At 40.1% G+C, this 15,593-nt stretch overlaps 1 protein-coding gene across 1 annotated transcript; it reads left to right on the top strand.

Moving 5' to 3' along the window:
- The first annotated feature begins 9,763 nt into the window (after positions 1–9,763).
- LOC143263181 (uncharacterized) lies at positions 9,764–15,028 on the top strand. Its single transcript, XM_076528339.1, has 2 exons — positions 9,764–11,085; positions 11,194–15,028. Exons 1-2 carry the CDS (start codon positions 9,764–9,766, stop codon positions 15,026–15,028), a joined length of 5,157 nt encoding a protein of 1,718 aa, XP_076384454.1.
- Positions 15,029–15,593: the final 565 nt, after the last annotated feature.

Below are 15,593 nucleotides of genomic sequence, written 5' to 3'. Positions count from 1 at the left end.
CCATGCGAGACACATGATTTAGCTGCAAATCATTGCGATGTAGAAGGTTTAGCTTCAAAACAATAAGAGGTAGAAGGTTTAGCTTCAAATCAATAGAATGTAGAAGGTTTAGCTTCAAATCAATGCGATGTTAAGGTTTAGCTTCAAATCCATACGAAACACATGATTTTGCTTCAAATCAATTCGAAGGACAAGGCTTAGATTCAAATCCATGCGAAACAAATGATTTAGCTTCAAATCAATGCGATGTAGAAGGTTGAGCTTCAAATCGATGCGAAACACATGATTCAGCTGCAAATCTATGCGATGTAGAAGGTTTAGCTTCAAATCCATGCGAAACACATTATTTAGCTGCAAATAAGTGCGAAGTAGAAGGCTCGGGTTCAAATCAATGCGATTCAAATGGTTCATCTTCAAATACTTGTGAAAGACATGACTTAGCTTCAACTGCATGCGAAACACATGATTTAGCTTCAAATAAATGCGATGTAGAAGGTTTAGCTTCAAATCCATGCGAAACAAATGATATAGCTTCAAACACTTGGGGTATAAGTGATATAGCTTCAAATGAAGACTAATCAAACGAGTTAGCTTTAAAATCCTCGCGATACACATGATTTACCTTCAAATACTAGCGATATAAGTAATGTAGATTCAACTGCAGGCGAAACGAACGAGTTAGCTTGAAATCCATACGAAACACATGATTTAGCTTCAAATCAATTCGAAGGACAAGGCTTAGATTCAAATCCATGCGAAACAAATGATATAGCTTCAAATCAATGCGATGTAGAAGAGTTAGCTTCAAATCCATGCGAAACAAATGATTTAGCTTCAAATACTTGCGATATAAGTGACATAGTTTCAAATGGAGGCGAAACGAACGAGTTAGCTTCAAATCCATGCGAGACACATGACTTAGCTTCAAATCGACTCGAAGTACAAGGCTTAGATTAAAATCCATGCGAAACAAATGGTTTAGCTACATATACTTGTGATATACGTAATTTAGATTTAACTGCATGCGCAACGAACGAGTTAGCTTCAAATCCATACAAAACACATGATTTAGCTGCACATCAATGCGATGTAGTAGGTTTAGTTTCAAATCCATGGGAAACAAATGATTTAGCGTCAGATACTTGCGATATAAGTGATCTAGCTTCAAATACAGGCGAATCGAACGAGTTAGCTTCAAATCCATGCGAGACACATGACTTAGCTTCAAATCAATGCGATGTTAAGGTTTAGCTTCAAATCCATACGAAACACATGATTTTGCTTCAAATCAATTCGAAGGACAAGGCTTAGATTCAAATCCATGCGAAACAAATGATTTAGCTTCAAATCAATGCGATGTAGAAGGTTCAGCTTCAAATCGATGCGAAACACATGATTCAGCTGCAAATCGATGCGATGTAGAAGGTTTAGCTTCAAATCATGCGAAACACATGATTTAGCATCAAATCAATGCGAAGTAGAAGGCTTAGCTTCAAATACATGAGAAACAAAGGATTTATCTTCAGATAATTGCAATATAAGTGATATAGCTTCAAATGCAGGCGAAACTATCGAATTAGCTTCACATCCATGCGAACCGCATGATTTAGCTTCAAATCAATGAGAAGTACAAGGTTTAGCTTCAAATCCATGCGAAGCGAATCATTAAGTTTCAAATACTTGCGAATATAAGTGATGTAACTTCAAATGCAGGCGAAACAAACAAGTAAGCTTCAAATCGATACGAAACACGTGATTTAGCTTCAAATACATGCGAAACACATGGTTTAGCTTCAAATATTTGTGTTATACATGAATTAGCTTCAACTGCATGCGAAACGAACGAGTTAGCTTCAAATCCGTGCGAATCACACGATTTAGTTTCAAGTCTATGCGAAGTAGAAGGCTTAGCTTCAAATCCATGCGAATCAAATGGTTTAGTTTCAAATACTTGTGATATACGTTATTTAGATTGTACTGCATGCGCAACGAACGAGTTAGCTTCAAATCCATGCGAAACACATGATTTAGCTGCAAATCAATGCGATGAAGAAGGTTTAGCTTCAAATCCACGCGAAACATATGATTTAGCTTCAAACACTTGGGGTATAAGTGATATAGCTTCAAATGCAGACTAATCAAACAAGTTAGCTTCAACATCCACGCGATACACATGATTCAGCTTTAAATACTTGCGATATAAGTGATATAGTTTCAAATGGGGGCGAAACGAACGAGTTAGCTTCAAAATCCTCGCGATACACATGATTTAGCTGCAAATACTAACGATATAAGTAATGTAGATTCAACTGCAGTCGAAACGAACGAGTTAGCTTCAAATCCATGCGAAACACATGATTTAGCTGCAAATCATTGCGATGTATAAGGTTTAGTTTCAAAACAATAAGAGGTAGAAGGTTTAGCTTCAAATCAATAGAATGTAGAAGGTTTAGCTTCAAATCAATGCGATGTTAAGGTTTAGCTTCAAATCCATACGAGACACATGATTTAGCTTCAAATCAATTCGAAGGACAAGGCTTAGATTCAAATCCATGCGAAACAAATGATTTAGCTTCAAATCAATGCGATGTAGAAGGTTCAGCTTCAAATCGATGCGAAACACATGATTCAGCTGCAAATCGATGCGATGTAGAAGGTTTAGCTTCAAATCATGCGAAACACATGATTTAGCATCAAATACTTGCGATATAAGTGATCTAGCTTCAAATACAGGCGAATCGAACGAGTTAGCTTCAAATCCATGCGAGACACATGACTTAGCTTCAAATCACTGCGATGTAGAAGGTTTAGCTTCAAATCCATGCGAAACACATAATTCAGCTCCAAATCAATGCGATGTAGAAGGTTTAGCTTCGAAACCATGCGAAACACATTATTTAGCTGCAAATCAGTGCGAGGTAGAAGGCTCGGGTTCAAATCAATGCGATTCAAATGGTTCATCTTCAAATACTTGTGAAAGACATGATTTAGCTTCAACTGCATGCGAAACACATGATTTTGCTTCAAATCAATGCGATGTAGAAGGTTTAGCTTCAAATCCATGCAAAACACGTGATTTAACTTCCAATTAATGCGAAGTAGAAGGCTTAGCTTCAAATCCATGCGAATCAAATGGTTTAGTTTCAAATACTTGTGATATACGTTATTTAGATTGAACTGCATGCGCAACGAACGAGTTAGCTTCAAATCCATGCGAAACAAATGATATAGCTTCAAACACTTGGGGTGTAAGTGATATAGCTTCAAATGAAGACTAATCAAAGGAGTTAGCTTCAAAATCCTCGCGATACACATGATTTACCTTCAAATACTAGCGATATAAGTAATGTAGATTCAACTGCAGGCGAAACGAACGAGTTAGCTTGAAATCCATACGAAACACATGATTTAGCTTCAAATCAATTCGAAGGACAAGGCTTAGATTCAAATCCATGCGAAACAAATGATATAGCTTCAAATCAATGCGATGTAGAAGGTTTAGCTTCAAATCCATGCGAAACAAATGATTTAGCTTCAAATACTTGCGATATAAGTGACATAGTTTCAAATGGAGGCGAAACGAACGAGTTAGCTTCAAATCCATGCGAGACACATGACTTAGCTTCAAATCAAGGCGATGTAGAAGGTTTAGCTTCAAATCCATGCAAAACACGTGATTTAACTTCCAATTAATGCGAAGTAGAAGGCTTAGTTTCAAATCCATGCGAATCGAATGGTTTCGCTTCAAATATTTGTGATATACCTTATTTAGAGTGAACTGCATGCGCAACGAACGAGTTAGCTTCAAATCCATGCGAAACACATGATTTAGCTGCAAATCAATGCGATGAAGAAGGTTTAGCTTCAAATCCATGCGTAACAAATGATATAGCTTCAAACACTTGGGGTGTAAGTGATATAGATTCAAATGAAGACTAATCAAACGAGTTAGCTTCAAAATCCACACGATACACATGATTTAGCTTCAAATACTAGCGATATAAGTAATGTAGATTCAACTGCAGGCGAAACGAACGAGTTAGCTTCAAATCCATGCGAAACACATGATTTAGCTGCAAATCATTGCGATGTAGAAGGTTTAGCTTCAAAACAATAAGAGGTAGAAGGTTTAGCTTCAAATCAATAGAATGTAGAAGGTTTAGCTTCAAATCAATGCGATGTTAAGGTTTAGCTTCAAATCCATACGAAACACATGATTTAGCTTCAAATCAATTCGAAGGACAAGGCTTAGATTCAAATCCATGCGAAACAAATGATTTAGCTTCAAATCAATGCGATGTAGAAGGTTCAGCTTCAAATCGATGCGAAACACATGATTCAGCTGCAAATCGATGCGATGTAGAAGGTTTAGCTTCAAATCATGCGAAACACATGATTTAGCATCAAATACTTGCAATATAAGTGATCTAGCTTCAAATACAGGCGAATCGAACGAGTTAGCTTCAAATCCATGCGAGACACATGATTTAGCTGCAAATCATTGCGATGTAGAAGGTTTAGCTTCAAAACAATAAGAGGTAGAAGGTTTAGCTTCAAATCAATAGAATGTAGAAGGTTTAGCTTCAAATCAATGCGATGTTAAGGTTTAGCTTCAAATCCATACGAAACACATGATTTTGCTTCAAATCAATTCGAAGGACAAGGCTTAGATTCAAATCCATGCGAAACAAATGATTTAGCTTCAAATCAATGCGATGTAGAAGGTTGAGCTTCAAATCGATGCGAAACACATGATTCAGCTGCAAATCTATGCGATGTAGAAGGTTTAGCTTCAAATCCATGCGAAACACATTATTTAGCTGCAAATAAGTGCGAAGTAGAAGGCTCGGGTTCAAATCAATGCGATTCAAATGGTTCATCTTCAAATACTTGTGAAAGACATGACTTAGCTTCAACTGCATGCGAAACACATGATTTAGCTTCAAATAAATGCGATGTAGAAGGTTTAGCTTCAAATCCATGCGAAACAAATGATATAGCTTCAAACACTTGGGGTATAAGTGATATAGCTTCAAATGAAGACTAATCAAACGAGTTAGCTTTAAAATCCTCGCGATACACATGATTTACCTTCAAATACTAGCGATATAAGTAATGTAGATTCAACTGCAGGCGAAACGAACGAGTTAGCTTGAAATCCATACGAAACACATGATTTAGCTTCAAATCAATTCGAAGGACAAGGCTTAGATTCAAATCCATGCGAAACAAATGATATAGCTTCAAATCAATGCGATGTAGAAGGTTTAGCTTCAAATCCATGCGAAACAAATGATTTAGCTTCAAATACTTGCGATATAAGTGACATAGTTTCAAAAGGAGGCGAAACGAACGAGTTAGCTTCAAATCCATGCGAGACACATGACTTAGCTTCAAATCGACTCGAAGTACAAGGCTTAGATTAAAATCCATGCGAAACAAATGGTTTAGCTACATATACTTGTGATATACGTAATTTAGATTTAACTGCATGCGCAACGAACGAGTTAGCTTCAAATCCATACAAAACACATGATTTAGCTGCACATCAATGCGATGTAGTAGGTTTAGTTTCAAATCCATGGGAAACAAATGATTTAGCGTCAGATACTTGCGATATAAGTGATCTAGCTTCAAATACAGGCGAATCGAACGAGTTAGCTTCAAATCCATGCGAGACACATGACTTAGCTTCAAATCAATGCGATGTAGAAGGTTTAGCTTCAAATCCATGCGAAACAAATGATATAGATTGAAACACTTGGGGTGTAAGTGATATAGCTTCAAATGAAGACTAATCAAAGGAGTTAGCTTCAAAATCCTCGCGATACACATGATTTAGCTTCAAATACTAGCGATATAAGTAATGCAGATTCAACTGCAGGCGAAACGAACGAGTTAGCTTCAAATACATGCGAAACACATGATTTAGCTGCAAATCATTGCGATGTATAAGGTTTAGCTTCAAAACAATAGGAGGTAGAAGGTTTAGCTTCAAATCAATAGAATGTAGAAGGTTTAGCTTCAAATCAATGCGATGTTAAGGTTTAGCTTCAAATCCATACGAAACACATGATTTAGCTTCAAATCAATTCGAAGGACAAGGCTTATATTCAAATCCATGCGAAACAAATGATTTAGCTTCAAATCAATGCGATGTAGAAGGTTCAGCTTCAAATCGATGCGAAACACATGATTCAGCTGCAAATCGATGCGATGTAGAAGGTTTAGCTTCAAATCATGCGAAACACATGATTTAGCATCAAATACTTGCGATATAAGTGATCTAGCTTCAAATACAGGCGAATCGAACGAGTTAGCTTCAAATCCATGCGAGACACATGATTTATCTTCAAATCAATGCGAAGTAGAAGGCTTAGCTTTAATTCCATGCGAAACACATGATTTAGCTTCAAATACTTGCGAATCACATGTTTAAGCTTCTTAACTTAATATAATTACGAAACACATCGTTTAGATTCAGATACTTGTGATAAACGTAATTTAGCTTCAACTGCATGCGAACCAAATGAGTTAGCTTCAAATCCAGGGAAACACATGATTTAGCTTCAAATCAATGCGAAGTAGAAGGCATAGCTTCAAATCCATGCGAATCGAATGGTTTAGCTTAAAATGCTTGCGAACATAAGTGATATAGCTTCAAATGCAGGCGAAACAAACGCAATAGCTTCAAATCCATGCGAAACACATGATTTAGCTTCAAATACTTGTGATATACATGATTTTGCTTCAAGTGCAGGTGAAACAAACGCGTAGGCTTCAAATCCAAGCAAAACACATGATTTCGTTTCAAATCAATGCGAAGTAGAAGGCATAGCTTTAAATCCATGCGAAACGAATGGTTTAGCATCAAATACTTGTGATATACATGATTTAGCTTCAACTGCATGCGAAACAAACGAGTTATCTTCAAATCCATGCAAAACACATGATTTAGCTTCAAATCAATGTGAAGTAGAAGGCTTAGCTTCAAATCCATGCGAACCGAATGATTTGGCTTCAAATACTTGCGAATATAAGTGATATAGCTTCCACTGCATGCGAACCAAACGAGTTATCTTCTAATCTATGAGAAACACGTGATTTAACTTCAAGTCAAAGCGAAGTAGAAGGATTAGCTTCAAATCCATGCGAAACGAATGGTTTAGTTTCAAATACTTGCGAATATAAGTGATATAGCTTCAAATGCAGCCGGAACAAACGAGTGATCTTCAAATCCAAGCGTAACACATGATTTAACTTCAAATCAATGGGAAGTAGAAGATTTAGGTTCAAATACATGCGAAACAAATGGTTGAACTTCAGATACTTGTGATATACATGATTTATCTTCAACTGCATGCGAAACAAACGTGTTAGCTACAAATCCAAGCGAAACACATGATTTAGCTTCAAATCAATGCGAAGTAGAAGGCTTAGCTTCAAATCCATGCGAAAAAAATGATTTAGCATCTGATAATTGCGATATAATTGATATAGCTTCAAATGCAGGGGAAACAAACGAGTTAGCTTCAAATCCATGCAAATCACACGAATAAGCTTCAAATCAATGCGATGTAGAAGGTTTAGCTTCTAATCCATTCGAAGCAAATGGTTTAGGTACAAATACTTGTGATATACGTTATTTAGATTTAACTGCATGCGCAACGAACGAATTAGCTTCAAATCCATGCGATGTAAAAGATTTAGCGTAAAATCCAAGCGAAAAACATAATTTAGCTTCAAATCAATGCGATGTAGAAGATTTAGCTTCAAATCCATGCGAAACACATGATTTAGCTTCAAATCGACTCGAAGTACAAGGCTTAGATTAAAATCCATGTGAAACAAATGGTTTAGCTACATATACTTGTGATATACGTAATTTAGATTTAACTGCATGCGCAACGAACGAGTTAGCTTCAAATCCATACAAAACACATGATTTAGCTGCACATCAATGCGATGTAGTAGGTTTAGTTTCAAATCCATGGGAAACAAATGATTTAGCGTCAGATACTTGCGATATAAGTGATCTAGCTTCAAATACAGGCGAATCGAACGAGTTAGCTTCAAATCCATGCGAGACACATGACTTAGTTTCAAATCAATGCGATGTAGAAGGTTTAGCTTCAAATCCATGCGAAACAAATGATATAGATTGAAACACTTGGGGTGTAAGTGATATAGCTTCAAATGAAGACTAATCAAAGGAGTTAGCTTCAAAATCCTCGCGATACACATGATTTAGCTTCAAATACTAGCGATATAAGTAATGCAGATTCAACTGCAGGCGAAACGAACGAGTTAGCTTCAAATACATGCGAAACACATGATTTAGCTGCAAATCATTGCGATGTATAAGGTTTAGCTTCAAAACAATAGGAGGTAGAAGGTTTAGCTTCAAATCAATAGAATGTAGAAGGTTTAGCTTCAAATCAATGCGATGTTAAGGTTTAGCTTCAAATCCATACGAAACACATGATTTAGCTTCAAATCAATTCGAAGGACAAGGCTTATATTCAAATCCATGCGAAACAAATGATTTAGCTTCAAATCAATGCGATGTAGAAGGTTCAGCTTCAAATCGATGCGAAACACATGGTTCAGCTGCAAATCGTTGCGATGTAGAAGGTTTAGCTTCAAATCATGCGAAACACATGATTTAGCATCAAATCAATGCGAAGTAGAAGGCTTAGCTTCAAATACATGAGAAACAAAGGATTTATCTTCAGATAATTGCAATATAAGTGTTCCGTTGTATGACGGAACCCTTATAAATCAAGCAAGGAAAAATGTTGTCCTCGAGTCAAACATTACTGACCATTTACGTCCATCCCTGGGTAGAGGAAAATCGCCAGATGTGGATAACCCAGGGACCGAAGGCCCTAGGAAATAACGTATTTTGGACGAAGCAATCGAAATGCCAGAACACCCGTAGTAAACAATTTCGTTGAAAGCCATTTCCGTCTTTTATTCAAGTATTTTCTTTTATGACCCACAGTTGGTCACCAGATGTCAATTCTAGCCGTTTTTTATGATATGCATGTTCCACCGAGAAGAGGCATTTTCCGGATCATTGTTTGCTACGGCTTATCCTTGGGACACTCGGATTACTTCGCGGGCGTCACCCGAGGGCACGAACACTACCTGCGGGTGACCCTTAGTTTGGGGCGGTCACCTTTCTAATTTTGTACTCCAATCAGTCAGGGCGACCGTTTCCCTCACTCCTCGCAAAAAATGAATAATCCACAAATCTGACTGTCCCAAACTTAGAACACACCCACACCGAACTTACCTCCGAGAAGACACAACACACAACATTCATTCTACCATCAACCCGAACACGGAATAGTCTACACGCTAAAAATTATACTCTATATCGATGTGAAGTTGAATGTTCAAATATATTCCAAGTTAAGAAAAACGAAACTCAGCTTATTATCCCTAGCATCTTGAAAAGTCATAGGGAACCGCGAATATCAAATACGCGGAAAAACATTGGTCCTTCGAGCCGGATTTAGTGTTTGTGAATTCAACAGACATCGACAACACAACCAACAGACGATCATTCATAGGATCATAACACCACCAGTATCAGGCCGATCCACGCTAGCAACTCTGAAATCCTAGTACACATCCGCCTTCAGAGCTACAAGGAAACAGGAACGTCAGCGAAATCCAATCATTCAATTCTTCGCATCACAAAGGTAGGCTCATTCATAGCATCATCGATTCCCATATCGCGTCCCGTTTTCCTACAATGGCTTCCGCAGACATCCAAATCAGCACGTTACGCCGCAAACGTGGTAATATTATCGGTCAAATTACAACACTTACCAGAGTTCTGGACAATTCACAAGATCCAGATCACTGCGATAAACTATTAATCACAGAACATCTCAATGGACTTGTTAAATCATGGAATCGGTTCGATGATATACAATTTGATATAGAAACGCTAGATTCATCGGAAGAAACGCGACGATCAGAGATCCAATGCGATTATTACGCAGTTGTAGCTCGTGCAAAACGAATTCTTCAACACGACGAGTCACTGAACACCACGCGCAACAACCTTACTGAGTCACCAGCATCTATCATATCAGCCCCCATAGCCGTAAAATTACCGGAGATGCGATTACCGACGTTCGACGGAACCATTGAAAATTGGTCATCCTTCTACGACCTGTTTTCATCGACGATCGACCGCAACGAAAACCTCACCTCAGTGCAAAAATTGCAATACCTAAGATCAACCCTCACCGGGAAAGCCGCCGCATGCATCAAATCGTTAACAACGACCGATGTGAACTATCCTGCCGCGATTGAAATACTGAAAGAAAAATTCGACTGTCCACGCAAAACCCTTTTACGACATTGTGATGCGATTCGAGAGATTCCGAAGCTCGCAAAAGACACACCCGAAGCAATCGACGATTTACTAGACACCTTGAATCAACATCTACGCGCACTAAACAATCTCGGGGAACCCGTAGCAACTTGGAACACACTTCTTATATCAACAATCCTATCAAAACTCAATTCAGATACAATTTTGCAATGGGAACTCACGTTACCAGACAAGCAAATGCCATCATACACGCACCTCATCAAATTCCTACGAAAACGAGCAAACTGTTCAATAGTTGTCAACGGAACCAATCTAATCTCCAGAGCTCGTCACCCCTCAGTAAATACATCTCCTAAAAGTATCCACGCAAACTACTCGAAGACGCAGACATTTTTCACCGCCAAAGCTGCGCAATGTCCAATCTGCAACGGGTCACACATGGTTCGGGATTGTGAAGTCTTCAATTCAGCTTCCCCCACTACGCGATTAGAAAATGCTACAAAAAATTCATTGTGCCACAATTGTTTACGACCTGGCCACACCACTAACATATGCCGCTCGATTTTCACATGCCGAATTTGCAACCAACGTCACCGCACTCTTATACATCAACCAAACCATACGGTGAATCAGAAACCCTCCACTTCCGCAACTACGACCACACACACAGCCATATCAACTACAGCTCCACAAGAAGAAATCACTGAGCCAGACCAACCTTTGTGCAATCGGTGACTATTTCCTCGTGGGATCTCAAGGGACAGGGACACTCACAACATTTTTATTGTAGACTCCCAATCAAACGACCTTTTGGTTACGGCAATCATCCACGCTATCAGTAAGACACATAAACCAGTGACATGCCGGGCTTTAATCGACACCTGCTCGACCACAAACTTCATGACACAAGATCTTGCAAAGAAACTCTCCTTACCTCTAAAACATTGTTCTATTCCGGTCGGCGCGCTCGATACTCTCACTACTGTGGCGAAACACATCGTCAAGGCCACCATCCGTTCCAGAATCAAGAACTATCAGCGAACTCTCACCTTTTTAGTCGTGCCCAACATTGCAACCGCAATTCCAGGCGATACAATTGATCGCGCTACCCTAAACATCCCAAGAAACATCGAACTCGCAGATCCTACGTTCCACCGCCCGGCACCAATCGACATGCTGTTAGGGGCCGGCACGGCATTATCCATTTTAAGTGTAGGTCAGATCAATCTTTCACAACCCGATGACCCAGACCTATATCTTCAGAAAACAATGTTGGGTTGGGTAATCGGGGGGAGCGCACCCACATTCAAACCAATAAGAAGTGCTTCATGCCACACACACACATCACTCCAGTTCGATCTCACACGTTTTTGGGAAATTGAAGACGGTCCACAAATACCTCATTTCTCAGAAGCAGAAACAGCATGTGAGGAATATTTCAAAAACACGATCACACGAAACGCGGAAGGAAGATACGTCGTATCACTTCCATTCAACAACGACAAACCAAAACTCGGAGAATCGAAGTCAGCAGCCTATAAACGATTTCTATCCTTAGAAAGAAAGTTAAAACGAGATCCGGAGTTAAATCATCAGTACGAAGCTATTTTTAAGGAATATTTGGATCTTGGCCACATGTCCGAGATCCCTGATACCAACGAAGGCTATTACCTTGCACACCACGGGGTACTCAAGATGTCCAGCCAAACCACCAAGCTCCGCATCGTTTTCGACGGATCAGCTGCCTCAAGCACGGGTCTATCACTCAACGACGTATTACATACTGGCCCCAAAATCCAAGATGACTTATTGTATATTCTCCTGAGATTCCGCACATATCAATACGTTGTCACTGGTGACATCGAAAAGATGTACCGACAATTTTTAATACGTCCAGAAGATAGGAAATTTCAACAAGTACTCTGGCGAGACCATAACGACAGCATTAAGACCTTCCAACTGAACACCGTCACGTTCGGACTATCAGCAGCGCCCTATTTGGCCATACGATGCTTAACCCAATTAGCGGACGATGAACATCACCGGTTTCCCCAGGCGTCCAAAGTTTTAAAACAAGATTTCTATGTAGACGATCTGATAACTGGAACCCCCACGATCCAAGAAGCCATCTCATTGCGCAAGGAACTAACATCATTACTCAACACAGCAGGGTTGCACATCAGGCAATGGGCATCCAACGACAAACGTTTACTCGAAGATCTACCCGACGAAAACATAAATCAACAATTACATTTAGGCGAATCATCAATAGTCAAAACTTTAGGGATAGTCTGGAATTCGGCAGATGACTCCATCACCTACACTGTTAGACCCATTCTCCACACACCCCGCGCCACCAAACGCTTTATTAGTTCAGAAATTGCAAAAATTTACGACCCTCTAGGCCTATTAGGACCAGTCATCATTACGGCAAAACTAATCCTTCAGGAGCTCTGGACTTTAAGAATCGATTGGGACGAATCCTTACCCATGGCAATACACAATAAATGGAGTCAATATTACTCTCAATTACCTCTGCTCAACCAGGCAAGATTCCGACGAAAAACCGTCATTCAATCTGCATCCAACATTGAACTACATGGGTTCTGCGATGCTAGCGAAAGGGCCTATGGGGCCTGCGTGTATATTCGATCTCAGAACAATCACGGGGAGACAATCGTGGAACTTCTAGTCGCAAAATCCAGAGTCGCACCTTTAAAGAGCAAATCCATTCCGCGACTTGAATTATGTGGGTCGGTGTTGCTAGCATCGCTCATGACCACCGTGAAGAAGGCACTAGGCCTGCAGATCGAACGCACAGTATATTGGACAGATTCCACGATAGTTTTACACTGGTTGAGATCCTCACCACACACCTTAAAAACCTTCGTCGCCAACAGAGTGTCTGAAATTCAATCTACTACAACCATCACAGATTGGCGCCACGTCAGTTCTACAGACAACCCTGCAGATTTGTTGTCGCGGGGTCAAACAATTAAAGACTTTTTACAATCATCCGTTTGGCAGAACGGACCATCTTGGCTCCAACAAGAGCACTCGCACTGGCCTACTTGGGAATCAGTTCCACACACTAACGATCCGGAGCGAAAAATCGCAATTTGCATGGCAACAATTCCTGTCACCAAAGACGCGAAAATCCTCGAACGGTATTCGTCATGGACAAAATTGGTGCGAGTCATAGCACTCTGTCGGCGATGGAGGCCGGGTCGAATCATTAAGGGAAGCCTGACTGTCTCTGAACTATCCCAATCAAGGGTTACCATCCTCAGAATGCTCCAAGAAATGTATTTCAAAACAGAAATACTGGCGCTTCGTCGTCAATCGGATCCCTATCTACACGGAAAACTGGCCAAATTGAATCCATTTCTCGATCAAGACGGACTTCTGAGAGTGGGAGGACGTCTCAAAAACTCAACTCTGACCTACTCGCAAAAACATCCAATTCTCCTTCCAAAATCACATATCACCACCTGCATCATTATGAATGAACACAAGAATCTTCTACATGCGGGAGCACAAACCACGTTATATTCACTAAGACGAACATACTGGCCAATAGACGGTAGAAGTCTGGTATGGAGAACCATTCATGGATGTGTACGTTGCCGGCGAGCAAGTCCTCCATCCGTGGAATATATTATGGGTAATCTACCAATAGCACGAGTGACAGAATCGTGTCCATTCACAAACGTAGGAATCGACTACTGCGGACCTTTTTTTATCAAAGAAAAACAACATCGCAACCGCGGTCGAGTCAAGGTTTATGTGGCAGTCTTTGTTTGTCTCGCAATAAAAGCGATTCATCTTGAACTAGTCAGTGACCTAACCAGCGAAGCATTCATTGCAGCATTACGTCGATTCATCGCAAGAAGGGGATTTTGTGTGAACTTATATTCAGATAACGGTACAAATTTCAAGGGAGCCAATAATGAGCTACGAGAACTCCGAGAACTCTTACGATCTGACGACCATCTCAAAAAAATCAACACCTTCCTCATTGAACGAGCCATCAATTGGCATTTTATTCCTCCACAGGCTCCACATTTTGGAGGCTTATGGGAAGCTGCGGTCAAATCTTTTAAATATCATCTAAAACGCGTCGTAGGTTCCGAGTTACTCACATTTGAAGGGCTTAATACACTGATTATAGATGTCGAAGCTATCCTCAACTCTCGACCCCTCACTCCACTTTCTTCAGATCCCTCCGACCTCCTCGCACTCACTCCAGGTCATTTCCTCATCGGTGATGCACTCACGAGCTTGCGCGATCGCGATCTACAAGGAACCACTGCAAATCGATTATCAGCATGGCAGCGTGTTCAACAATTGAAACAACATTTCTGGAAGCGCTGGCATCGTGAGTATCTGAACGAATTGGCAAATCGCAATAAATGGACCAGGGGTCAACATCCCATCATCGAAGGTGCAATCGTTCTGCTCAGAGAAGACAACGTACCCTCAATGCAATGGCCTCTCGGACGAATCATTAAAACTCACCCAGGCTCCGACGGCATTGTTCGCGTAGTTACTGTCAGGACAGCCTCGAACGTGTTCGACCGGAGCGTGAAAAAACTAGTGCCGTTATTGTGTCAATCGGAGGAGCAACCACGAAAGAACAATTTAACCATGAGAGGACATGAAATATGTGAATAGGAAAAAGGTTTCACTATTGTTAATCTTGTAGGTCTTAAGGCAACACTCCTATTCCATACCAAGCGTCGCCAACATTGTAATGTAGTATTTTAAGTTCCCAATCATACATATCTTAATATTAGCCAAGTAAATTCACACTTACAAACATAAACAACCACTCACCATCACACATATCTGTCAACTTGATCTTGATCAGTACCCTCTCAACGGGGGGAGAATGTTCCGTTGTATGACGGAACCCTTATAAATCAAGCAAGGAAAAATGTTGTCCTCGAGTCAAACATTACTGACCATTTACGTCCATCCCTGGGTAGAGGAAAATCGCCAGATGTGGATAACCCAGGGACCGAAGGCCCTAGGAAATAACGTATTTTGGACGAAGCAATCGAAATGCCAGAACACCCGTAGTAAACAATTTCGTTGAAAGCCATTTCCGTCTTTTATTCAAGTATTTTCTTTTATGACCCACAGTTGGTCACCAGATGTCAATTCTAGCCGTTTTTTACGATATGCATGTTCCACCGAGAAGAGGCATTTTCCGGATCATTGTTTGCTACGGCTTATC

This window comes from Megalopta genalis, unplaced genomic scaffold (assembly GCF_051020955.1).
Source record: "Megalopta genalis isolate 19385.01 unplaced genomic scaffold, iyMegGena1_principal scaffold0357, whole genome shotgun sequence".
Classification (NCBI taxonomy): Eukaryota; Metazoa; Arthropoda; class Insecta; order Hymenoptera; family Halictidae; genus Megalopta; species Megalopta genalis.
Note: the sequence above shows the minus strand (reverse complement) of the source record. Positions and strands in the feature narration are given on the sequence as shown.